The sequence below is a fragment of the Pyxicephalus adspersus genome, chromosome 8 (assembly GCF_032062135.1).
Source record: "Pyxicephalus adspersus chromosome 8, UCB_Pads_2.0, whole genome shotgun sequence".
NCBI classification, from domain to species: domain Eukaryota; kingdom Metazoa; phylum Chordata; class Amphibia; order Anura; family Pyxicephalidae; genus Pyxicephalus; species Pyxicephalus adspersus.
This window is the reverse complement of record NC_092865.1, coordinates 70,358,229-70,386,073: the sequence shown is the minus strand read 5'-3', so window position 1 is coordinate 70,386,073 and position 27,845 is coordinate 70,358,229. Positions and strand designations below refer to the sequence as shown.

The 27,845-nt window shown below is 39.3% G+C and overlaps 1 protein-coding gene across 1 annotated transcript; it reads left to right on the top strand.

Moving 5' to 3' along the window:
- Nucleotides 1-5,651: 5,651 nt before the first annotated feature.
- Nucleotides 5,652-24,726, top strand: ACO2 (aconitase 2). Its single transcript, XM_072421086.1, has 17 exons — nucleotides 5,652-5,751; nucleotides 9,860-10,002; nucleotides 11,078-11,336; nucleotides 13,098-13,190; nucleotides 14,085-14,243; nucleotides 14,525-14,780; nucleotides 15,646-15,737; nucleotides 15,815-15,920; nucleotides 16,002-16,159; nucleotides 16,790-16,863; nucleotides 17,079-17,190; nucleotides 18,937-19,059; nucleotides 20,054-20,209; nucleotides 22,012-22,203; nucleotides 22,679-22,811; nucleotides 23,185-23,306; nucleotides 24,233-24,726. The coding sequence occupies exons 3-17, from the start codon at nucleotides 11,196-11,198 to the stop codon at nucleotides 24,365-24,367; spliced, it is 2,052 nt and encodes a 683-aa protein (XP_072277187.1). The 5' UTR covers nucleotides 5,652-5,751; nucleotides 9,860-10,002; nucleotides 11,078-11,195; the 3' UTR covers nucleotides 24,368-24,726.
- The last annotated feature ends 3,119 nt before the right edge of the window (nucleotides 24,727-27,845 follow it).

Here is a 27,845-nt window from a genome sequence, read left to right as displayed (position 1 = left end):
CTGTATTAATGACATATGACTATGATAGAGACATTGGATTGTAAGCCCCTTAGAGGGACAGGTAGTGTCATGACTATGTTATACGTCAGCACTATATAAATACTGTATAATAATAATTTAAAAGTCAAGCGAAAAAAAAAGCACAGCGGGGAGGCTGCTCACTCATCCTCCCGCCTCCACAGAACAGAATGGGCACTGTGTGTACAGCACTTACTCATTATTATTAATAAACAGTATTTATATAGCGCCAACATATTACACAGCGCTGTACATAAATAGGGGTTACAAATGACAGTAGGTAAGGAAGAGGAGAGGACCCTGCCATGAAGAGCTTACAATCTAGGAGATGGGGGAAGCAGCACACAATAGGAGGGGGGGGGGGGGAATCATTCATCTATCACTGAAAACATTTTTTCCAGCAGCCAAAAGGATTCACACTCCAGATTAGGAGATTTCCTCATTTTCCATTTCAGTTCATAGATAAGTTGAAAGAACGGGAGAGGAGCTCCAGCAGAAATTTTTGTAAAGCTGTGGACTGGCTGCCCTAACCTGGCAAAGCACACAATTGTTTAGCTATACTCAGAATTTTCACTTTACATAAAAGGGTAGACAACTCTTATGTAGAGTAAAAAATGGTGCAGCACCGCCCCCTTATTCTCAGCCGCCTAGGCAATCGAGAATGAATGGAGCGCAAAGCCGGAATACTTACGTCACGCATCTTGGTAGGCTCTTGGGCGCTTCTTCTCCGCATGTCCAAGCATCTTGTGCATGCGCAGTAGGAGCCTGTGCATGCGCAGTGAGATTGGCAATTTTTTTTTCCCATCCTAGGTCACCCGATCTCGCACCTGAGTCAGGCGACGTAGGATGAAGAACCCGGAAGAGAAAACGAAGATGGCGGCGCCTGGAGCACCGGCTCCGGGATGACGCGGGACCCGATGCCTAACACCCCTGGAGTGATCAGACTGCACTGTGGGATTAAAGGGAAGTTTGTTTTTATTTTTGAGTATAGTTTCTCTTAAAGATTTCCTAGCCTGACACTGGGAATTCCAACACTGCCATTAGCTAATCCTAGATTGTAAGCTCTTTGGGGCAGGGTCTACTCCTCCTTCTGTGTCACTGTCTGTATCTGTCTGTCATTTGCAAACCCTATTTAATGTACAGCGCTGCATATTATGTTGGCACTATATAAATCCAGTTTGTTAATAACCCCTATTTATTGTACAGCACTGCATAATATGTTGGCGCTATATAAATCCTGTTAATTAATGATAATAGTAGAAATGCCTTCAGGCCTAAGTAACACTAATCTATTAATATGAGTACACGTAGGAGTGTTCTATATATCTGATCACACGTGAGCTCCCGGTAATCTGCCCGCAGAGCTACATGTATGAGCCGTATCACGTGTAAATCAACAGAGCTTCTCCCAATACAAGAAAAGCGTCTGCCCTGAATGAATATCCGGGCACCGGTCTCACTTCATTCCTGGGGCGCCGACATTTTACTCCCAAACCCCCCATAAACCTTACCGACTCCCGCTTGTTTCCTGCAAAAAATCAAATCCGGGTGATGCTTCGCCATCTTCCCCTACTGCACACTACGGCAGAACAACGTCTGCGTTCCAAGCCTCACTGTGATATCGTCTCCGGATTGGTTGCAGAGTACAATGTGACTTTCATTCCTGGGCGTGGCAGACTTTTCTGTTAACAGATTGGACAATAATAGATTTTTTTTCTCTTTTCCTTGTAGAAACTTTATTTATTTTGTGTTGTCACTACAAGTGATCTAGTTAAAAGGCTGTGTAATGAAATAGGAGTATACATGTTAAAACTTTACTAGGTTCACCAAGATGAAAATCAGTCCTTATAATATTAATCCTTAAAGTGGAAGTAAACTAAAAACAAAAATTCACATTTACCTTTAATCCCGCAGATCCCTTGATGGTGCTGGTCCTTCTTGCGATTCAGTCCTTCATTGGGATTCCTCTACGCCAGGCGCCGCCATTTTCTGCCTTATCTTCCGGTCTTCTTGCTACGTCACCCAATCTTGCACTGCGCAGGTGTGATGCAGCTACTGTGAAGGGAAAAAAAGAGGTGATCTTTTTGCGCAGGCGTGACATCGCCATCACTTCCCTTGGTGGATTAGGTCTGGTGCAAAATCGGGTGATGTATTCACTGTGAAGGGCAAAAAAAAGAAAGCTGATCTCACTGCGCATGTTTTAGATCAGCATCTCTTTCCCCTTGGTGATCTCAGGCATGTGCAGAACGAGCAGCCAGAGCCTCCTGGGATGCATGACATAGGTGCAATGCTGCACTTTTTTTTTTTTAAAGGGTGTTGCATTAAAAAAAACAAAAAACATTTTTACTTTATTCAAAGAGTTCTGTACCCTTCTATGTAAAGCAAAATTGTCCAGTTTAGGTACGCTTTAGGTGGGCTTTATTGTGATGAAACATACATACACACATACATACGTACATACACATATACATACATACACACATACATACGTACACACACATATACATACATACACACATACATACATACATACATATATACATACACATACATACATACATACATACACACATACATACATACACACACACACACTGCTCATCAACCTCCATCAACACATTATAACACAAAGTCAATTGATTATTTGTGAGATATCTTTCTGTTCAGTTAGGAGGCATTGGTGATTGTGAAGCAAATAAAAGCAACAACAGGTGTGCAGGGGGTGGGAATGGTTTTCCCATTTCTCTCTGCTGACTGATTCTTCATGAATCTTCCTGGTGGCCTTGTCACTGCTGATACTGTAGAGTAGCACAAGGCAATACCCAGACCCCCTCGGGCTGCACAGCTAGTCCAGGATGGATATCCTATATATATATGGATATCTACCATTACTAAAAGGGTTGCTTTCCTTCCAGAATGCAAATGAGATACCGGGAGGTGAGCCGTTACATAAGGAGATTTAGAGAGGGCCATGGAAGGTTACAACCCGTAAAGGTTACAGCACCTGTATCTGTGTCTTTGTGTGAAGAGGAACACTTGCAGGGCCTTACAGGATGATCTCCAGCAAGCTGACCACATCCATGTTGTTTACCAAATTGTCAGCTACAGGAAATCCTGGGACCCTCTGCAAGCCATTACAGTGCAGTGGGGCCTCCAGCTACGGGATAATGCTCAGCCTCATATGGCCGGAGTGTGTAGACACTTCATGGATGACATGGACATTGATAACATTGTCCGTCATGTTCCCCAATCCTGGATCCAATACCTGGGAACATTATGGATGTTGGGGCTTCTGATTCTAAAAAGTAGCACCACAGACGGTCCAGGAGCTCGTTGATTTCCGGATGAGATATTCCTGGGCACCATTATCAGAATCATGCCCTGATATTGTCAGGAATGTATACAGACACGTGGGGGCCATACACGCTACTAAACCACAGTTTGTATTGTTGTGATGACATTCACAATAGACCCATCGTTTTGTGTGTTCACATTGCTTTGATTCATTCATTGAAGGAAAATGCCCCTTCTGCGCATGGGGAGCACCCAAGACCCCGCTGGGCAGTCCGATCCATCCAGGGGTATCTTGCATCGGGTCCCGCATTGTCCCAGACCTGGCGCTCGGGCACCGACATCTTCTCCTCTACTTCCGGGTTCTTCATCCTATTTCACCCGACCCAGGCGCGAGATCAGGTGACGTAGGATGGAAAAAAAACTGCCCATGCGTGAGATCGACAATTTTTTCTGTTTGCGCAAAATGGCTCAATCTTGGGCATGAGCAGAAGGAGCACTCAAGAGCCTCCAGGGATGCATGGCGTAGGTATCCGGGAGACTTCCCATTCATTCTCCTTTGCCTAGGCGGTTGAGAATTGGGGGGCAGTGCTGCACCCTTTTTTTTTTTTATTCTGAATTTTTACTTTACATAAAAGGGTTGTTTAGGTACCTTGATCTTGAGGTATGCAATAACCACTTCCTATATGTCACCTTGTTCTCCCCTCTTCATGGAGCCGGGTGTTCACCGATCAGCCCTCCTCTCTCAAGTTTAATGTCATATAAGCATTTATTGAAGAAAAGATCACCGCCATTCCAAACATTTCTCAGAGCTGTCTTGTAACCTAACAAACCAGACAAATGTAAAGCAGGATATTTTCAACCATGTCAGTGACAGACATTGCATTGTGCAAAGTGAGCCGCTGCATAGTGGCCCTGGACACCCCTCGGCCAGCGGGGCCCCAATAGCAGCTTGCATGGTCCAATGACAACCTGCACGCCTTTTCCCTCTGATTAGTGTGGCCTCCTTATGCTGCCCAGCTATACATACCTTGGCGTAGGGATAGGGAAGCAACATCGTTGGGTGTTAAAGCTTTAAAGTAAAAATAACAGTGAAAGTTGATCCAGGGAACACCTGCACATTGTTGGGGGTGTTGTGGGAAAGGGGTTTTGGGGTAAGTGGGTGGGGTGCTGGGAAAGGGGTGTGGGGGATGAGTAGTCAGTTTTGCACAGGGCCCACTGTTGGGGGTGTTGTGGGGGATGGGATGTGGCGTGGTTGGGGAAGGAGTGTTGGGATGTGGGGTGTAGGGGACGGGGTGTAGGGGAAGGGGTGTTGGGATGTAGGGAAAGGGGTGTGGGGTGTTGGGGTAGGTGGGTGGGGTGTAGGAGAAGGGGTGTGGGGTGTAGGGAAAGGGGTGTTGAAATGTAGGGAAAGAGGTGTGGGTGGGGTGTAGGAGAAGGGGTGTGGGGTGTTGGGGAAGGGGTGTGGGGTGCAGGAGAAGGGGTGTGGGTCGGGTGTAGGAGAAGGGGTGTAAGGTGTAGGGGTTTGAGGGAAGAGGGGTATAGGGGAAGGGGTGTTGGGGTAAGTGGGTGGGGTGTATGAGAAGGGGTGTTTGGGTGGGTTGTAGGGGGAAAGGCTGGGGCGTAGGTTGTAGAGGGAGGGGTATGGGGGTAAGTGTGTGGGGTGTAGGGGAAGGAGTGTTTGGTGTATGGAAGGGGGTGTTGGGGAAGGGATGTACGGTGTTGGGTTGTGGGGTGTAGGGGAGGGGGCGGAGTAATCAGTTCTGCACAGGGCCCACTGTTGTCTACATTCACCACTGCACCATGTATATTATATTCCTTGTTGTTTATTTAGGCAATGCATGTGAATATAAGTAAATCAACTAACATGCTTAAAATGATTTGCACTTGGTGGTATATAATGATTTTTTATTAAACAGTTTTCTCATCATTCTGCAATCAAATTCTAGCTGTCGCAAAAAGCCATCGCACAATGAATTAGTTTAATTTGTCTCCATCAACCTTCATCTGCCCATCCTGTGGAATATAGCGCTCACCACAGCACGTGACAACTCTAATGCGGACACACGTGACTAGAGGGCACAAGTGGTCACCTTCATGTGTTCTAGTCACTCATACCGTCCTCACAGGTCCATAGTACACTATGTATAACTTAAAGAATACTATTCACACGACAAAAGTTACGTGATCTCTTTTTAAATATATATTTATTAAGCTTAGCAGAAAAATAAAGATTTTTTTCTTGTAAAGTCGGTGGATATATTTCTTGCAACGCGCGTATACCTCACTTCAAGGGCCCCTTTCACCACACCCATCTAAGTGCCGTAACCACGCCCACACAAGAGCCTATAAGAATATGTGTGGTGACGTCAGACCCATGTGACCTCATCTTTGTCAGTGAACAAAATGGCGTCTTACTGTCTCCTAGCTGGCCGGCTTCAGGTGAGTTAGTATACAGTGAAATATTGTTGGTGTCAGCACCGGACCGCGGAGGTGTAGCGGAGGGCTTGGGTTTGACCTGCGCAGGTTTCCTGGTGATTTATTTGGATTCTTAACGCGTCACATTAGCGCGCAGGCCGGGTGTTCTATACGTGCAGGTGACCGGGCTGCTGTCTCTATGGTAACGGATATATGACATTTGCCCATAGAAGTGTATTGCAGTGACAGGCCGCGGCATTGTGTGTTTAGTAAGCTTTTCCTCCTGAGTTGTACTTTTCAAGGTGACCCCAAGGTGACCGCAGGGATACAGCTGTGCCAAGTGGGTGGCACTTCCCCGCCATTGTACCCGGTGCCACCTTCACCTGGCCCAATGCTTAGGGCCACTAATTGGAATATACTGAGCTTCATTCATAACACTCCTACCTTACTGTATGCCATTCATATCTGACCTAGGCGGCTGGATCTGAAATGCCTTCCTATAGATGGGGGCTCTGAGGGTGACATCTGTCACATAGACAGGAAGTGGGAAAAGTCTCATTCTCCTACTGGGGACACTGCAATCAAATCTTTATTTCTAGCCTGCGTTTCCGGACTCCTGGGCCCTTCATCTCTCTCCGGATTTATATGTCTAAAAGCGGTACATTGTGTGTCATTAAATTTTTTTTTACAGTATAATAAAGTTTGAAACCCAAAATCATGTAAAAATAATAAATTAACCTCAATAGCAGCTCTAATTCTGTACAAATTTCCATGCAAAAAGCGGTACAATTGTATGTATTTATTTATGCAATTTATTTTACAATATAGGCTTATAATTCCTGTGCATAACTCACTGAAATATGTCCAATATTTATTAAATTTAATAATAAACTTTAACAAAACACAAAAATCTGTTTAAAAAATAATTGAACATGTAATATAACTGTACAGGTGTGTGTGTGTATATGTGTGTATATATATATATATATATATATATATATATATATAAAAATATTTCTTTGTGTTGGACTCAATACAGCTATTTTGTATTGGATCCAATACAAAATTATTTGAATTTCCTGCTGATACTCCCGCCCCAAACGACGCATGCACCACTGGGAAACCGTCGCCTGGAGATCCTCTCTGCAGTTCGCGACTGGAGATTGGAGGACGTTTCTTCCAGGACCTGCAGGCACCAGCACGGCGCCGGGGTAGTTTTTTAGTTAAAAGCTACCCCGAGTGCGACTCGGGATTATCGCTTTTGGCATGTAAAATCTACCCCGAGTCACACTCGGGAATACCGCTTTGGGGTTAAATAAATTTATTAATAAACTGATACTGTAAAATAAATTTTCATGAAAGACAATGTACCACTTTTAGACATATAAATCCAGTGTATTGCATGTAATACAGTTATTGTATTGAATGCAATACAAAATAATTAGATAAATAGATAAATAATTCCCACTGCGTCCCTAGCGATGGCTCTATGCACTGACGATACCGGGGAATGCCGGCCTCGCTGGGGTACAGATCCACGACACGGCTAGAGTATGGCCGGATGCCGGTGGGACCAAGTAAGTCTTTATTTTTTACTTTTTGTTTTTTTTAGCTACCCTGAGTGTTGCTCGGGGTTATCGCTTTCAGCTGTTATTTTTTTTACCGAGTCACATTTAGGTTTACCGCTGGGGAGGTGTCCTGTTCAATGTATTTCTCCTCATTTCAGTATTGTCAGATAAAATAGACAAGTGAAGTCCATAAAGTTTCATCAGTAGAAAGTTAGAATGTCCTTACTGCTTACTATATAAGGCCATTCAGACATTGCATTGTTTTAAGGGGCTTTGCAGTTTTATTTTCATGCAAATATTACATTATGATTGGAAGGATCTCATACAATCGGTCATTTTTGTTATTGATGACCGATACAAGTGCCTGATGTTTTCAGGCAGAAGGACCCCGTCCCAGAAAGCTAAGTAGAAGCAGGGCGGTCCACGCAAGTGCCTGACCAGGCTTCAGGCAGGAGGACCCAGTCCCAGAAAGCTAGGTAGAAGCAGGGCGGTCTACACAAGTGCCTGACCGCGCTGCAGGCAGAAGGACCCCAGTTGCTTCTTCACACTCCCACCGAGTCCCAGCACTAAGAATTACTGTGCCAGAGTCCGGTTCCTGCTGCCAGTAGTATGCTGCTCCAGGTATGGAATCTCAGTGGGATGATAGCAATGTATCCAGAGATACCGGCCTCCACCTCAGTCACTGCCTCCCCTCACATAGACAGGATAGGTCAGGTACACCGACCTCAGAAAAAGCTGCTAACAACAAAAACCAATCACTCCCAAAATGTCCAACAAGAGAAAAGTTGGTGCAGAAGGGAGACAATTTAATGATGGGAAAGGGAATTCATGCTTCACAAAGACAAGCATGTTCTATTTTCAGTTTAATACACGAGGATGGGGTGTGATATAATGTCTCAGGGTGAGGAAGGATCTATACTTCTACTAACACTGTAGATCCTAAAGTGGACCTAAGCTTATAATTTTTACTAAATAGAAGGCTTGTCTACCCTTTTTTTTTTTTTTTTTTTATGTGATGCCCCTTATGTGATTTGAGACCCTGCTTTAGGTAGTAAACCATGTTTATGTTTTCTGATTTTTTTTTTTAGGACATTACCTTTGCAGAGTGCGTTAATTTCCCTCCTTCAGGTTTTACAGGGTGTTTTCGCCTTTAGTTTTTTTCTTTTTTTTGACAGTGCAGATCTTAGGACAACAAATTTTGTTTCAGAAGTTTGGCAATGGCAACCTACATACTTCTGTAAAATAACTTAAAAACTAATTGTAAAAATAAGTGTCTGCAATAGAACTTATAGTATTTGGTCTCCGCAGCTGGAGGTGAATCCTCACTTTTCTCTGTTTTACCTTCAGGAGAATCTTCTGATGCCCCTTGGTGTGTTGGGTTACTTGTTACTAGTTCACTGATTTGTCTGTTAGTAAGGTAGCACAATAGCAATTTTTAAAGCTGGATGACAAGAAATTTTAGGCAGGCGGCAGCTCCTGCATTATGACCCTACTCTTCACTAACCACTCAAATACAGCCGGGTGCATATTGAAAAGTGCCGGGTGGTGCACCCAGCTAAAAGGGGCGGGGGAGAACACTGAATAACATGTGTTGGGTATATAGGCTTCTAACGCACACACATCTACTGTGAAAATTTGGCAAAAACTCTATAGGTTTTACAAGATGGTGTTCCTCTTGGTTCCTTTTTTTTTTTTTTTAATATTGAATACAATTGAAGCAGTGGGATAACCAAAAAGCCAAGGTTGGTGGGATCAGAATGAGGGATAATGGCTGACAGATCTTGATACTGGAGTCCCAAAGGTTTATAACAATTAGTAGGCCACCGGGTGAAATACAATAAATTATACCTATACTTGGAATAGACCCAGATATTAAGTTGTCCAACTAGAAGAGCCAAATCATGGAAGTAAAGCACTTTTCCGTTACATTTTTGATCAACATGTGCAACGATTGCATTGAGTTTCTCTTAAAAGAGGAAATGCAAGTTTTGCTTTTTTTTTTTTTTTTACTGTAGGGAAGAGAAAACTCTCTAATGAGTTCGATTTATAAAGAAGTGATTTTTGTAGCATAACTTCCCAGATCGTGTTTCTACCTGCATTGAGAGGTGCTTTTTGTTTTCCTCCAGCTTATATGTGAGCCTGGAATTTTTGCAGTAGGGTATTCAATTCAGGATGCCAAACTGGGGAATGAGATCAGGAAGATGACATAACCTAATCTCTCCATCACTAAAACTGAACATGAAAAAATTGCTCAAGTGTGAGTTGTCAAAATCTGGAATCTCAAACTTCTCGGTATATAAGCATACCAGGGGGGGCTGACACTGGTCTACCTGGACTAGTAGCAGAGAAAGTGTAAGGTGTGTAGGGAGAAAAAAACACTGCAACTTCCCCCCTACATACATGCTGTTTTGTATACATAAAGATAAATTGACTCATCTTGTTCATGAGACTTTATTTTAGGGAACCACATTGATTCATGATGTTATGAATGATTATTTGATTCCATGTAATTGTCTCTAAACAAAATATCTTATTTCCATCTTTTTCAAACTCTTATGTTTCAGCAAGCCTTAGGTCATGGAGCCCGGAGGTACCATGTTTCAGCCGTCCTGTGCCAGAGAGCCAAAGTGGCCATGAGCCACTTTGAACCCAATGAATATATAAGCTAAGAAAAAGTGCAAAAAAATGTTGACATTGTTCGTAAACGGTGAGTGACATGCTTGTTTTCAGATAACAAAAAGACTGACATTGATTTGACAGTAACTGTCTCAATCTGATCCATCCTGTGGTATTCTTATTCCAGGTCAGTAATTAGGGTATTGATAGCAGACACAGCCAGGCAACTATCATGAAACCCCAAGATATGTGGCTTGCATATTCAGAAGCATGCAGGATGTATCAGAAGAGAAAAGATGAGAGCATTAGTTTAAGTAATGGGTATTTAGGATACATTGAGTGGCTTGTGGTAGGACAGTTCTACTATTGCAGATTCTAGGACAACATATGATTTTCAGAAGGTTGGCAGTGGCAGCCTACACATTTTTTAATGACTTGTTAAAAACAAATTGTAAAAAGTGCCTGCGTTAGAACCTTGACCATAGATACTTAATCTCCATTTGGAAGGTTAATCCTCACTTTCCCCTTCCTAGTTTTAATCCTCACTTTCCCCTCTCTAGTTTTGACCCTCGCTTTCCCCTTTCTAGTTTTGACCCTCGCTTTCCCCTTTCTAGTTTTGACCCTCGCTTTCCCCTTTCTAGTTTTGACCCCCGCTTTCCCCTTTCTAGTTTTGACCCCCGCTTTCCCCTTTCTAGTTTTGACCCCCGCTTTCCCCTTTCTAGTTTTGACCCCGTTCCCCTTTCTAGTTTTGACCCTCACGTTCCCCTTTCTAGTTTGATAAACATGCATGTACCCTAGCAAAATACCTTTATGCCATAGCCCAGGCATGACAAGCTTATTGGCAATACCTGCCATTGACAGCATTTGGGAATCTGCTTGAAAAAGCTGGAACAGTCTCACATACAGGTGGTGAAAAGGGGTGAGCGTATGTATTGGCTATGAAAGCTGTGGTTGCTTTTTTCTTTTAAAGCACTCCAGAATTTTAGGTTACTGGGTTTCTTTTCAAAGTGATACCTGAAAATGCCTGCTACTCAGAAGAGGAACACATTTAATATTGCTTGACTACCTGACGTTTAACATTGCTTGACTACCTGACGTTTACTATTTATTTTTAAGTAAAATGATTTCTAATCACTGTTTAACTAGTTTTACATACTGCTTTTTAGTCTGGACCGACCTCTCACATTATCTGAGAAGATTGTATATGGCCATCTCGATGATCCCATAAAGCAAGACATTGTGCGAGGCAAGACTTACCTCCGTCTACGCCCTGATAGAGTTGCCATGCAGGATGCCACAGCCCAGATGGCAATGTTGCAGTTCATTAGCAGTGGGTTACCCAGAGTAGCAGTGCCTTCAACCATCCATTGTGACCATTTGATTGAGGCCCAACTCGGTGGAGAAAAGGACCTTAAAAGAGCAAAGGTATCTCTTAGGCTGTGCAAACCAATAGACCAAATTAATGAAAGATTAACTTTTTGTCTATTCCTTACATAACAAAATTAATATATTTGTAATGTTTTTTTTACGTTCTGACTTGAAGCAGTTTTTTCTGCCAAGTTTTTTCAAATTTAGACTGCGGATAATGCATTTATGTAGTATGAAAGAATCTTTGACTTGATCATTAAAGCATAAAAAGGTACATGCTTAATATAAAAATTAAAATGAGTTCACACACTCAAAAAATAGACTTAAAAGGAACTATAGTTCGCTTTTGAAACATTGCAAGTAGGCTGGCTTTTTATTGCAAAAGGGACAGGCGATTTCTCTTCTGTAATAAAATAAGTTGAACTGCCTATTTGCAATCTCCTATTTAACGAACCCTAAGCGGATCACGTGCAGAATGCTTGGATATGCAACATTCTTAGTGCAGTCTTTCCAGCCTGGCCAGTCAAGATTAGCTGTAGATCCAAAACCTGGAAGAGGAGTAGATGAAGAAGATGGTGGCACCTACAACAGAATTGTAATGGTCAAGGTATGTATTATTGTATTGTAGATGGGACATTGCAATAAAGGACCTACCCGTTTGCATTTTATGTTTAGTTACACATTCATTGTATAAACATTTTGTTCATAATATCTTTAAAATGAAAAAGCAGTCTATTCAAGAAATTTAGCAAAAAGATTTAAAGCTTATTAGTGTTGGTCGAATATCTCAGTGATCGATTCGGCAGCTATTCGATCGAAAAGCCCGATATTTTACTGGTGAACGAAAACCATTAAAGTCCATGGGGGAAGGGGGGGGTCTATTCTGGTTATTTTAGTCACTGTGTACAACTGCTGATAGCTCTGCTCCCGTGTTTGCTCTTGCAGCCCCAGCATAACTTTAGTATGTGTACTTTGAATAGAGATTCTCTTATTCAAGAACAGTCCCACGGCTGTGCTCATATATGAATGCAGCTGTGGGAATCATCCTGTCAGTGGGGGATCCCTGGCCACTAGAGGTTAAATAAGGACAAGTCTCCCCGTTCATCACCTCCAGTGCTCTTTGATTGGCTGAGGAAAGGTAAACCCTGATGACATCTCAAGTGTCACTATAGCTTATGTCAAGATTAGTTTCTCTACTTTCTCACTTATAACACTCAAATAGCCATGCATTCAGTTCTTCTGAAACTTGATACGTTGACAGAACCCTTCGTTTCACACATGTAATTACCTATTTTATATTGTTATGAACAAAAAGGTGGGCTTCCACACTCGTATAGAATGGGGTTAAAATAGGACATCAATGATTGTCCTCTTCTGGCTAGTAAGCATGAGTTTGTACAAACTTTTAAAAAGAAGAAAAAACTTAAATTGGGTCACTGCCCTTCCTAGTCTGTGCCAGTTTTGTGAAAGTGGCCAGAAGCAAGAAGCTGTGGCTCCCAGGATTTTAAGTATGAGAGTAGAATTATTGTGACGCTTTCCCACCTGTAATCAATATCTATAGGTCAATAAAAATGTTACTTGCTATGTACATTAGCAACCATTGAGCCTTGCTAATGTTCACAACAGGAAACATTTATATTGGCTTTAGTTGTTAGGGGTGATAACACTTCCCGTTTACCTCCCTGCTGTGGATTGCTGTACTGCAGCCAGAACGAAAGAGGATCCTGCCAGTAGTTGAGATGAGATTATGAAGAGAGGTAATACATTAGCATTATTCTAGACATTTGATGGGCTTTTGTCTGTTTTAATATATTTTAGGATATCAATCAGGAGGTCTATAACTTCTTAGCAACTGCTGGAGCAAAGTACGGTGTTGGCTTTTGGAAACCTGGATCGGGCATTATCCATCAGGTAAAACTAAACTATTTCCCATATTTTATACCATCCACAATAACCTAATATGTTTTAAAATATGATTGGTACTATGTTTTGTATATGAATTGCATAAACTGTATCATCAAAATAACATTATTTGTCATCCAAAAAGAAATACAGGTTTTGTAGGGCAAAGGCATTTTCATAAATGGGTACAAACTGTGTGAGCAAAGCCTTAAAGAAAAGCCAGTCTCTCCATGATGTGGGGTGCAGTTGCTGTTTCTGGGATAATGTTTTGTAGTTTACTCTGAATTCAAACTTGCCTCTAAATTTAGGAATTATGTCCTTAAGATAATTTTTAACCAGTTTATTAAATTAAATTATTTCAGCGGCTTCCCTTTTATAGTAGTTCATTTCCTTTAATCTTAATGGTAAAGCTTTAATCTCCTTCTGACCTTTAGAAGCCTGCACAGCATGATGTCGAGGTTCTACCTGTGAAGCCTCCTGTATTTTAAATGACAGGTGTAATGATGTGGCGTTTTCTGTGCCAAGCACCAATTAGACTGTCGCTTGTCACTGGCAATATGCAGTAACATTATTTTTTTTTTTTTTTAATTTTGTGTTCTATGCAGACATTTTAGCAACTATACCGTAGGAAAGATTGCAGGAACATTGATTATCTGTTGGGTTGGGCATGTCCTGAAGGGTTCTTTTGTAAATTTTGTTTGTTTGCTTTGTCAGACAGTTATTCTGCCAATTGGCAATCAGTTAAGTCTGTAGATAGAAACTTAGTGTTATAAGAAGCAGTGAAGAGTTGAATGAATTGTGTTTTCATAATATATTTTTAAAAGGCAAATTTAAATTTTTTTTTTGTCCTTTTCCTTTTACAACAGTTTAAGGTTTAGCTTAGCTTTATTTTCTTTTGCTTAGATTATCTTGGAAAATTACGCCTATCCTGGAGTGCTCCTGATTGGCACAGACTCCCACACTCCAAATGGGGGAGGCCTTGGGGGCATCTGCATTGGTGTTGGAGGAGCTGATGCTGTGGATGTCATGGCTGGAATTCCCTGGGAACTCAAATGTCCTAAGGTGGGTTTTCTACACTTTTTAAGTTAATTAAAGTATTTACACACACTAGAGACCTTTGTGGTAATAATTTTGCTGTTATATAACCAATATTCTACCACCAAGTGTAAAATAGTCACTGTTAAATTTAAAAAATGTACTATACCAATGATCATAACCATTTTTAAATCAGAATGCATAAATCTTGATATGATGCCACTGTAGAAATGTGTACATCTCAAAATTCAATACTGTTTAGAGTTGAGATATCTTACAGATTGTTTTTTTTTTTTTCTTATCCTTAGGTCATTGGTGTTAAACTGACTGGAAAGTTATCTGGCTGGTCTTCACCAAAAGATGTCATTCTAAAAGTAGCGGGCATTCTCACAGTGAAAGGTGGAACTGGAGCCATTGTTGAGTATCATGGTCCAGGAGTGGATTCTATCTCTTGTACGGGCATGGCCACCATCTGTAATATGGGAGCTGAGATTGGAGCCACAACATCTGTGTTCCCTTATAACCATCGCATGAAAAAATATTTGGAAAAAACAGGCCGTGCAGGTTTGTATATTTAACACTGTTCATATAAATCCTTAATATTTGAATAATGGTACAACCTAATACAGCACCATTAGTATTTGGTATAGCACCATCCATATATATATATAGGGGGAGTGCCTGTGCCTGGGCCAGGCATATGGAACCAAGAGCTAGTGGAGAATAAGGCACAACCCTGTTAGTTACTGTATGATAACGTTTTCAATGAATCTTCTGAGGAAGCTGCATAGCGAAACGCGTCGGGTCAAGAAACCTTTCAATTTATAACTGTCTAGTTGGTCCTCTACCCCATGACTTTACAATGGGAATGAGCACTTGGTACATTAAGGGTTTTCAGTGCTAAAATATATAATAGTATTGAAAACGTTGACGACATCAATATAATTATTTACTGCCAAAAACCCCAGCTTTCTTTATCGTTTTTCACTATGAAAAATCACCTCCACATTTACTAGTTTAATTAGTGCAGCAACTTAAATATTTTAAAGGAAGAATGCAATTTTGTTTGTCCCATGTGGTTGGTTATCGACATTTAAAATCCCCAGCATAATTGCTATGTATCTATGATGGCTTAAACCTTAAAATTAAAAAAAATACAAAACCCACTGCCATTTGGGAACTGGTGTACACTCCACCTCATTGTTAACTCCTCAGCTTTACTTTAAGCTTTGTGTACATCATTGCTGTCATTTATTCTGATACCCCAGCGTCAGAAAAGACTATAACAAGTCAGGCCTCTAGAATGACAGACTGTGAGGCTTGGCAAAGTTGATATTCCTGCACCCCCCCAAACGCACACAACCACACACGGTGTGTAAAACCTGAAGTTCAGCTTTAAAAAAAACTTTGTGTATATCTTGTGTTCCAGAAATTGCATCTCTGGCAGATGAGTTCAAGAGTAACTTGGTACCAGATGAGGGTTGTGAATATGATCAGCTGATTGAACTTAATCTGGATGAGGTCAGTATAGTGATGGTGTGATTAAACAAAGCTGTGTGTGTACATTAAGTTAATAAATATTCCCTAACGCCCAACAGCTAAAGCCACACATCAATGGACCTTTTACTCCTGACCTGGCAACACCTGTATCTCAAGTGGGAGCTGTCGCAGAACAGAAGGGATGGCCCTTGGATATCAGAGTTGGTGAGTTTCCCAGGAAAACATTACAAACAGCCTGTAAATTTTAAACCAAACAACCATAACTTGTTTGTTCTTGAATTTCAGGTCTTATTGGCAGCTGTACAAATTCCAGTTATGAAGATATGGGCCGTGCAGCAGCAGTAGCGAAGCAAGCCCTTTCACATGGCCTGAAGTGCAAATCTCAGTTTACAATCACTCCAGGATCAGAACAAATCAGAGCCACCATTGAAAGAGATGGTTATGTGAGTCAACCCCCGCCCCCCCCCCCCTAAAAAGTTGGATGAGAGAACAGATCCACAGACAAAAACTAGTAGATATTGTCACTGGTACCAACCACACATTAATTTTTCTTTTATAATTTTTTTATTTATTTAAACCAACCAGTGAGTTTCTTATTGCCAATGTATATAGTTTTTACTTTATGCAAAAAAAAAAAAAAAGTTTTTTTTCTTATTTTGAATGTTCTCTGCATGTTGGCATTATAGTGAACCATTACTATAAGTCCCCAAAAGCAATTTAACTATATATATACAATATATATTGGTCAGCTTCAAGTCTGCTTGTATCTTATAGCTACAGTTCCAATGTTGAGAACCACTTGACCAGCAATACAGTCTGAAAGACTTTAATCAGAATTGTAGTCTGTAACTGAAAGTGTGTTCTCAGGTCCTCTTATTTAACGCATTCCGAATAGGAATCAAACTGTTCTTTTCTATGCAGTAACAATATATTTTTGCTGTGGCAAGTTAGTCATATACTATATGAACATGAAATGATCATTTTATATAGATGCAATATTAACAAGTCTTTGTTAATTGAACGGCACAGTTACCTTGTTTAAAACTGTTACAATTTTTCTTTACTATAAACAGGCTGATGTTCTGCGGAAAGTTGGAGGCGTAGTTCTTGCAAATGCTTGTGGACCATGTATTGGCCAATGGGACAGGTAGGCTAGACTTTAAACCGAAATAAAATAAGAAAGCCATGTATACTTCTGCTCAATGGATTTCAATATAAAAAAAAAATCAATGTTTTTAAAAAAGAAATATATAAATCTCTTAAATCAGAACTAAAACTTTTGATATTGGTTTCCTTTAACATAATGTATTCAATACATTCATGTACTGCTTTTGACTGATTTCATGTATGTACTCCATATAGGCAAGATATTAAAAAGGGGGAGAAAAACACAATTGTGACTTCATACAACAGAAACTTCACTGGAAGAAATGATGCCAACCCTGAGACCCATGCCTTTGTCACATCACCTGAGGTATTTGTTATCTCCGTACCTGGCTTTTGATTGGATTTTTTAGAGACCAATATGGATTTGCTGAATATTTGCAAACAAGACATCATTAAAATGCTAACTGTCCTAAACTGTTCATGATAGTTGCCCAAGTATGTAGAATGTAGATCGCTTCTCACTATTGGTTGTTTCCAGAGGTCCCCAATCATCCTCCTGTTCCACATTTTTTTTTTTAACATTCTTTATTTTCAATTTTTAAAAAAAATTATATATACGTTACAATAAACATTGTACTGTAACCGGAACAATAGAAGATGCATAACTGCTTGTTACAGAAATAGTGTAACATAGTCCATAGTCCAAAAAAGTAAAACGAATTGTCCAAGGTTTGAAGAATCAAACGTGTGCTGTACCTGTGTAAAAAACCAAAGAAAACACGTGTGCAGGCTGTAGTATACCAATAAACTACCATACTTCCTGAGTATCCAATAGCAAGTAAGACATGCTCATGTCAAGTAGAAGAGTCCAGGTGCTACATGAAGTCCGGTGTTTCCCCGTAATAGTCAACTACCCTACATAGCATTGAACTTTTCAATTGTACATCTGACTCTGGCCGTAAGGTCCTTCATGAGCATAATATAATTGATTTTACACATCCACAACCCTAGTGTCGGAGGTGTGCTTGCTTTCCAGTAAAGGGATTTACAAGAGTTGGCCACAATTAAAAGATGTCTAATGATTGAACTCTTATAAGACATCTGACCTTGAGTTATGATGCAGCAAGAAGAACCCGGGGTCCTTTTGTATATGGTGTGGTCATGGTGAAATTTCACCAGTGTCATATACCACCAGGACAGAATTTTATATCCCATTTCCTGAAACTTGCTACAAATTGATGATTTGTGTACCAAGGTTAATATTTTGGCCTTCTGTTCTGCATCCATTGACTATCACAGTCCCTCCTCCCAAGCCCGGAAGTAATAAGGGGAATAGTCATGTTGAGCTGCATTAAGTACAGAATATAAAAATGACCAACGAGTGGTGTGTTAACCTTGTCCATCACACACCGCTAAAAAATCCAGTGTTTATACTGAAGACATGTCTATCAACTGTTCTCCAGAGACCCAATGACCCTGGTGTTTAAGTGTGTAGCTCTCTGATCTCCCCTAGATCCTAATTGTAAGTACATTTTAGTTTCCACTTTGTGGGGGAAGGACGGATCCCCTAAAATTGGAACATTGGTGAAGGAGATGGTTACAATCTTGTTGCATAAATCAGTGGGTGCAATCGATAAGCAGGTTGCGTCAAAAAACAAAAACCAAGGGAAGGAGGTCAGCAGTTTGGCATCGTTCCAGGTTATTTCTAAAGCAGTTTTGCTGGTGTTGCTGTGGAGGGAACTGAACATTTCCCTTGGTCCCTGTTTTCATCAACAACTGTGCTGGGGTAGCAATGCTTATTGTCGTCAGTTCTACCAATGCAGGAATTATTGGGCAGTCAACACTTTTAACTTGCCTACAAGAGGGCAAAACAGTGTTGAGCGCATCCTTGTTTAGTCACTGATTGGTCCCATTACGGGCTGAAAAAAGTTGGCAAGTGACGGTCACTATATACAATTCAAATGTGCGTTTGGCTGTTGCTAGTGTAAAACTAGTAAATCAAGGCTGTTAGAGACTAAAAGCAAAGTTCATTTAATTCATATGCACCATATTTGTTCATATACATTTTGTGTGTAGTATTATTCCTTGTATGCAATATTGTTTGTATTTGCAGATAGTCACAGCTTTGTCAATTGCTGGTACCCTAAAATTCGACCCAGAAACAGATTTTCTGACTGGTGCTGATGGAAAGAAGTTTAAGCTGGAAGCTCCAGATGCAGATGAGCTGCCTAAATCTGTAAGTATTCTTTACTAAATGTTTTTTTGTAAGATGCAAATTACATGCACCTTTGCAGTAGGCCAAAATCTTAACTATAATTTTGATACCGTCCTAATGAATGTGGTTTGTGCCTAAATGGGCCTTGCTCCAAAATAATGTAACAAATTACCTGGATGAATAATGTAGAGACAGAAAAGGAGTTACCTGTAACCATTTTATTGCATTTTTGATGTGGCATGTATATCTCACATTGAAAATTGATATTTATTTTTCAGCACAGATAGCAATTTTTTTTTTCTAGTAGCTATTCATCCCTTCAATTATGCCATTAAAAGTATCTACTGCAAGCCATTACCTTACTCTTAAGTGGGTGAACTCGCTACTGTAGTTGTTGCTCTTCAAGGTTCTTCTTGTTTTGAGATGCCATTTTGTGCACTACCATTGTAAAAATAGATTCTGCATACTTCTGGCCCTCCAACTGAACCAAGTTGAGCTGTTTTCATTATTGGCTTATTTACCAATGTCTAAAGGTTTTTAGTTAGCCAGGTCATAGTATATATAATAATAAGTCACATTCAAGTGTACTTGTAACTGCGAAGAGGTCAGGTTTGTCAGGTTTTCAAAGCTTTGCTAGAATAATATATTAGGTTTCAACTTTTGTGTGACCTGTAGATTGGAGCAGAAATTTCGTGACCAGCACGAATGACACAACCTGTCCTACCACATTCCAATGTGTGTAGTTTGTGGCAATATTTTTTCATTAAAATATTTTCATAGCTTTAAACTTTAAAACACGTTTCCAAGACTAGCTGATGTGCTGTTAAAACACTATTTCTGAAGTTTTCTAAGAACAAAATTAAAAAAAAAAAAAACCTTTTAAATGTCTTCTGAATTGAGTTTTTTTGCTTGCATTTTACTTACATGATTTCTTTAGCTAGTTCTGTTCCGCTGTATCTGTTAGAGATTGTGCAGTGCTTGTATGTCACATATGGATACATTTATGCTCCCTCAGAACTTTGACCCCGGTCAGGACACTTACCAGTATCCACCTAAAGATGGAAGTTCTGAACGTGTTAATGTGAGTCCTACCAGCCAACGCTTACAGCTGTTAGAGCCTTTTGACAAATGGGATGGAAAAGACTTGGAAAATATGCAGATCCTCATAAAGGTAATAAGAACAGCAATTAATGCTCTCTTGTTTTGTTATATTTTAGAACATGTATAAGTTTGTGTAAAAACCAAACGTCTTAGCTATAAATTACATATAAATCGCCTATCCTTTATGCTGCTTGCAGTTTTTAACATTTAGTTCTGCTTTAAGTTGTGGGATAAAAAAAGTTAGTCAAACTAACTTTTTATTTTTTTTAGTGTTTTTTTCAAAAGAAAGCATAACAATAAACAGTGACAATAACAATACAGGGTAGAGCATATAAGAATAAGCTTAAGTAAATGAGAAGAAATCAAAACGATACAATACAAGCAGTTTCATCATAAACAAGTCTTTTAGAAAAAAAATTATTGAACCGTATATGAGGGATGAGCCTACAACAGAACCGTAATTATTCAAAAAAAAAAAAAAAAAAAACCAGGAAAGGGAAACAATAACAGAACAGGGTTGACATGGGGGTTGGGGTAAAAGAAACCGTAGTATAGCAAACTCCATAAGGTATAAAAAGATGTCGGTTAACCAGTGGGGTCTCCCTGGGGAAGGGAGCCAGTGTGTTGCCTAAATATGTTTGTAGAGGATAGTAAGTATGATTCCAGTGGTGCCCAAATAGCTGGACAGTTTTCAATGCGGTCATGTAGCATAGCCATGAGATGGACATCCTTAATATGTGCATATAGATCAGCTATACCCTGAGGGGAAGTCTATTTCCAATGTGAGACAATTAGCTACCGGCAGGACATGGGAGGCCAAATTTTTGCCAAGTTTAAAAAGATTTGGGCCCAATAATTATGGAACTACAACTATTCAAAGATATCTGGATAATATTTTAAATAAACATTCTAGCAGGTCAGTGATCAATTTCCAATAGCGGGCTAAAATTTGACATGTCCAAAATATATGGTGCAGTGTGCCTATCTCCCTCTGGCATTTCCAGCATATGTCACTAGTGGTGGGAAAGATGGCATGCAATCTGTCCAGGGTAAAGGTATCGGTGCATCAAAATCTTTTATGCAATTTCACATGTATGAGTGTTTGACAAAGGGCATTGCCATTTCTGGTTTAGGCAAAGTAAGTACATTTCTGAGATGAGACCTTTTTAAGCTGGGCCTCCTGCACAGATCTGTTTAAAGACGGTCATTTTAAAAAAAAAAGGTTAGATTGTTAGTGGATTTCAAACTTGGAGATTCGAGAAAGCCAAAAGCTGAGGGAAGCATGTGTGGATTAGCTGTCCAAAATGGAATAGGCCCCTGGCATGCTATGGCTGTATTTTCTTAAACAAAATAACAGTAGTAAATTTTCAAATTAAATGTTGTCCAGTTTAGAGTATCTATTTTTTAAGTTAATGCTGGGACCCTGATAAAAGTTTGGTAATAAAGATTGGACATTAGGAAGTTTTAGTAATTGGTGTTCATTGGTATTCATGCATTTTCTGGTAAACAAAAATGCAACAGTTTTATTTTCTTTAGGGAAAGTGCATTTAAGGCAATGGCTCCTTTTTTAACCTTAAACACTTTAAAGAATCCCATATTGGAACTGTATTGCTGATTTAGGCTGACATATCATGTGCCCTATTTTAGGCTATATTAAAGTCAAGAGCCCAGGATTCTCACTTTGTTAAAAGTTAGTGCCAAATTGTCCCTTTGTTGTTTAGTCCTAAACCTGGTGAATGTGCTAGGCTGTTCTGATTCTAGCTGAAATGAAACCTATTTCAAAGGGTAATTGGTGATGGCTTTAGTGGTATTGGCATATAAAGTGTAACAATCCTTTAAATATTTGTGTATGTATTTTTTTTTTTTTGACAGGTGAAGGGCAAGTGCACAACAGATCATATATCAGCTGCTGGGCCATGGCTGAAATTCAGAGGTCATCTAGATAACATTTCCAACAATTTGCTGATTGGTGCCATCAACATTGAAAACAACAAGGCAAACAATGTAAAGAATTGTGTTACCCAAGAATATGGAGCAGTCCCTGACACTGCCCGTTATTACAAGGTAACAAGCAGTATTTTATATCTGGTTGGTGGTTTATACATTTTTACGTTCTGTAGAGATAGGCAGAAGAAACTTGTTAAGGTGGACCCAATTAGGAACACATTCCAAACAGAAAAGTATTGAAAACCCTAAAGAATGTAACCCTTACAAATGCTGTTCCAAACAAATGCAATGGATGGCGTTTTGACATAAAATCTGTAATTATATTGGGTAGAAGTTGTACTACATGCCTATAAAGTAAATCTGTAAAATATTATACAAACAATAGATCATGGGTGAAAGTCCTCCCACACATTACCTTACATGATGTAACATAAACTGAATAAAAACATATGACAATGCAACTACTAGAGGTGTTGAATGGACTTGGTTTGGTTTATTATGTATTTAGTAGCTAAGTACACCTTTATACTAACGATAATCATGATACTTTACTCATCCTGTGTGTGTTTTTTTTTCTCTTCGTTTGTTGTAGGCAAATGGAATCAAATGGGTGGTTATTGGGGATGAGAACTATGGCGAGGGCTCTAGCAGAGAGCATGCCGCCCTTGAACCACGGCACTTAGGTGGCAGAGCCATCATTACAAAGAGCTTTGCAAGAATTCATGGTGAGTTTTGCCAAAATAGTATAAGCCAGGAAAAACTGGGGCTTCCTCCTCAAGTATTATAGTCAAAACGTAAAAGTTGGACCAGTTGCTATTTTTATGAATATTTGGATATGGCTAAAACCATGATCTGGTAAAGAAACGGACAGTTTTCCTCACCAAAATGTCAAAATGGGGCAATTCAGTTGCCGTTTTAACAAAATGGACCATGAGATCATTTTCAATACGCTGCCTCTGTGCTAAAGCCATGTCAAGGCTGTTGCAAATCACTGCATCACCACTTCAAGAGAAAGAGTTAACACTGGTTCTCTTACCTGAGGGAAGAACAGTTTGGCTAGATTGTCCTATTAACAATACATGTTTTTTTTCTCTTTAGAAACCAACCTGAAGAAACAAGGACTTTTGCCTCTCACTTTCTCTGACCCAGCTGACTATGACAAGATTCACCCTGAGGACAAGATTACACTTGCTGGTTTAAAGGACCTGGCCCCAGGAAAGGTATTGTTCACAAACCTTTGCCTTAAATGTGAATACTTAATGACTGCATTGGTAGCTAAGTGCTGACCAATAAAAGATCACAATGTTGATAAAAACTTTGTGTTACTGTGTATTAACCTTATTTATATATTGTGTCAAGTTTTGTGCAGTTGAGCAATATAATAGATATTTGGTAAACCCTGTAGGCATTTTAAATGTGTCATGAATAACAAATATGTTAATTGTAACATAACATGTCAATTGTTTCTTCTGCCTGCCAGCATTTATTATGTATACCTGTGCACATGTGGCGTGACAAGACATGTTTCTGGAAAAGGCATTTACAAAGAAAGCATGCTGTAGATATTTATTCCTCTAACCAAAACAATAAGGGGGCTTTAAAGCAATGGTACATCTCTGTACAAACTTGCTTACATTTACACTTCAATTTAAGTATTTCACAAGACAAATTATTTTTTAAAAAACAACTTTTGTATGTTTATTTAAAATCACAATGGTATATGCATTTATTATCTGCAATCCATCATGCTGTAGACACTTGCACATTATGGCAGAAGCTCATAAGGATCTTAAATTTCACAAGCTGGCTGGTTGAAAAATAACATGTTCTAGACTGTTTTCTCAGGGTATAATTTCTATAACTTTATATCTATGTACAAACTTGTGAATTAACAAGCTTTGAGTAGGTTTCTTCAAACTCTGGAGTGCAGGAAAAATAGAAATGTGTATGGGTAATTTAGTTTACTATGGAAGGATGTAGATCTACAGTAGAATTAGCAGTACAGAGATACTGCCATTAGTTTAGGAGTGTCATTTTGTTCCATACAGAGGAACATCATTGTGTGATGTGTAGACATTAGCATTTTTGTTCCAGTACGTTTTATACCATTAATTTATCCATTTTTTTCTCTCCCTTTTTTCTGCAGCCTGTCAAATGCATCATCACCCATCAGAATGGTAGCCAGGAAACAATCAGCCTAAATCACACCTTTAATGAAACACAGATTGAATGGTTCCAGGCTGGTAGCGCTCTCAACCGCATGAAGGAACTTCAGAAATAGATGTCAGACTGATATTTTACATAGACTGTCATCATTTTAGAATGGTTAACCATTCTGATGTATTAATCCCAAACATCTGCAGCACTTGGCACAATGTTCACCATCCTTTTTACTACTTGGCAAGTTATCTGTTGAACCATTTTTATGTTCAGGAGTAAGTCATAATTCTACTACGTTGCACTTCCATCATGTCAAGTCAGTTTCTTATATTTATTAACCATTTCATGCCAGACTGATCTTGATACTGTGATGCTCTCTAGTCTGTTAAATGGTTACAAAGCAACATGCTGCTTTATTAAACAAATATATTTTAACTGACAACAGACTTGTCAAAATAAAACTTCTGTGATTGAATGTAATTTGCTTAGTGTTTTTATTCAAAATATTGAACTGTAAACACCTTCAGAATGTATTGCTGCACTATTTTATGTAATTTAAAAAGTGGAATTTTTTTTTTTTTTTTTTTTTTTTTTTTACTTATAGTTTATAATTTAAACAAATATATTTTAACTGACAACAGACTTGTCAAAATAAAACTTCTGTGATTGAATGTAATTTGCTTAGTGTTTTTATTCAAAATATTGAACTGTAAACACCTTCAGAATGTATTGCTGCACTATTTTATGTAATTTAAAAAGTGGATTTTTTTTTTTTTTTTTTTTTAAATCTGAATTTACAGTTTAATAGTGAAGCCTTTGTGCTCAGGAATAATTGTTTGTTGTACGTAATTGTATGTTTGTTTTTTTTTTTTTTGTTTTTTTTTGGCCAAAGCAGTAAGGTCTTAAAAAAAAAAAAAAAAGTCTTTTAAATTGAGTCCTCATAGTTTTTCCTTTGCTCCTACCCCCAGCAGTTACATAAAGTATATGTGGTAAAATAACATCAAGAGGGGAAGGATCTCGGCCAGCACAGATTAGACGTTTCCAATAGAGGGAGAGGGTTATAATGTGCTAGGGAATATACTTTCCATCATTTTTGGCACAATACAAGTGAATAGAAAAATTCTGTAAGTAAGCAAATCTGCACCAAAACTTTTCTGTGTTTAACCACCAATTTCCAGTTTGCCTTGAATTTTCCAAAGATGCTGACCCTTAGAAACTCATAGGACATGCTGCTGGAAGAATGTACACCTAATTTTCCTTTATGTAATCTTGGCAGCACCTTAAGACTACCACCTTAAGCGAAACAAAACCCATCCTTCTTTTACCTGTCCCATTTTGTCGCAGGGCACCACCTTTTTCCTTTTCTTCCTGAATACAGTCTTTGATCTTCTTGGTTGGCTGGGCAGGATAAAGTAACTCATTCTCAGGGCTTCCCAGCAAACTCAGGGGAAGTCAGAATTGATTTCCACCTGCCTAATTGTTTCAGCAGAAGAAGGGACATGGCCTGCCTCATTGAGCTTTTTAAAAAATGGAACTTCAGGCAACAAGTACTTCAGAGTCTATCAATTCTGTTATGATGAGATAAGAATACAAGTTCATGATAAAAAGGTAATCACTGAGAAATATGGCTTTACTGGTGTAACAATTACATGTCGAGCTAGATATGCCATGACACGGATTTACTTTAATCTGGTACACATTTTACTTTGTAGATTTTAATTACATTATGTACATTGGAAAAGTTTTCAGTGTCCATCTAAAAGTAAATGATCAATTCATTTAGACATTGGTAGTTAAGGGGCTACATGTTCAAATGTCATTTAAAACTAAACAGACACAAACATTTTCATTAGAATAAATGTTTTAATCATCTTACAAAAAAACCTTGACCCCAGCTCCTCCTTTCAGACCCCCACCCCATTTTTTATGGTAGCTGAAAGTTAGTAGTTTTGGTTAGTGATGTAGTTGTATTGAAAACTGGACATCAAGTCTATAAAGTGCACCCACTAGGGAATTAAACATACTGCAAACCAGCATATCCTGTATTTGCACAGCTTATAAAGCCTGGTTCAATTTTCTCCAACAGGTGGAAAAAAATATTATCCTGTGATGCAATTGGATCAACAGTTGTCATTTCTTTAAAATGTTATTATAAGTTATGTTCGGTGCTTCTATAAAAGCTTCCAGTTCGATATGTTATCTATTTTTTGTGACTTGTACAAGTATTAAAGATGCCTAGATAAATGTTTTGAGGGTGTGGTGGAGCTACAATCCAGCCAAAGAAAACTGTAATAGTTATTGGCAACTTAGGGCATGTTCTCTGCCCTAAATGCCATCTATCTTTATCTGGGAAGGGATGGTGGGAGTACACCCTCCTTCAACATCAAAGTTTTACATTTTGGGACATAAAAAAAATCATCTATTCCTTAGGCTTTTAAGGCTTTTAAATACTATATAAACCTGTGTGTAAAACAAATTATCCTGTCTTTTATTAAAAAAAAAGTTAAGCTAATACTGTAGAACCACCTTTTAGCAGCAATACTTTGATTTTTTTTTTTTTTTTTTCTGTATGACTTTTTTTTTCGTTGCAGGTATCATTTGGAGATATTTGAGGCCATCTGAATATGACAACTTAGGTGTTGCAGTTTTTGTTTATCCCCCCCCCCATTGGCAAGAAGTTTTTCAGTCCCCTTTAAGAAGCTTTATGGCCGTCACACTGCTCCAAGGCGTAACACAATTTGCGCTGATCATGGCAAGTTTCTGGAACAGGATCTGTTCTTGACAAACCAGGCAGTGCAAGACCTGCTACTACCACCACCCGTAAATAAACCAAACTCCTGGGGCGTTCACGCAAAGCCAGGGAAAGTCCACCCAGAGGGCTGCACTTGAACTCAGCTTCATCAAAAGCTCGATTCAGTGGAAGCTCGAAGCGTGATAAAGCTCTACCAGTGCTGACTTCAGGTTGTCAAAAACTTGTTTCCTGTGCCACAACTTAAGGTGAGGAGTGACTTTGCCAGGTTAGTCTTGAGTTTTCCTGAACATCAAATTTCTGGAATGATCGATTATTGGAAGGGGTCCCCTCGAATTAGCTTTGCGCTCCCCCTGACCTTACACCTTGTGATTTTTTTTTTTTTTTTTGTGCGACTATATCAAAAGCAGTGTGTATGCCACTAAGCCCTGTAACCTGTCACAGTTTGAAAGAAGAGATGCTGCAAAAGGTCAGACTGCAGTCCGCCTAAATAGGCTGGGACATTATGATTCCTGCGGCTGTGCAGCCATTGGAATCCTCCTGTCATTGCGGGATCTCCGGGCACTATAGCTGATGAATGGGAACTTTTCACATTCAACTTAACACATAGCTGCCATTTACCTTCTGTGAACCCCAATATCTCTTTAACAGTAGAGAAAAGGAAAATGTAGGATAGGTGAGGGACACTTGTGGCTACCCTCCAACCCCCCCACCCTAACATTTTATCACTGTTACCATACCATGGTGCCCTGTCACATATAAATATTCACACAAGGCTACGCATTTGGTGTATTTTATTCAAAATAAGTAGATAGTACACAACCTAATTCTCAATTGTATTCACTTTGTT

Excerpts from the sequence above, each read along its gene's own strand:
- ACO2 (XM_072421086.1), top strand. The coding sequence starts at position 11,196 with ATGCAGGATGCCACAGCCCAGATGGCAATGTTGCAGTTCATTAGCAGT. Across the intron at positions 14,244-14,524 it reads GGGAACTCAAATGTCCTAAG|GTCATTGGTGTTAAACTGAC; the intron begins GTGGGTTTTCTA and ends TCTTATCCTTAG. Across the intron at positions 22,204-22,678 it reads ACACTGCCCGTTATTACAAG|GCAAATGGAATCAAATGGGT; the intron begins GTAACAAGCAGT and ends CGTTTGTTGTAG.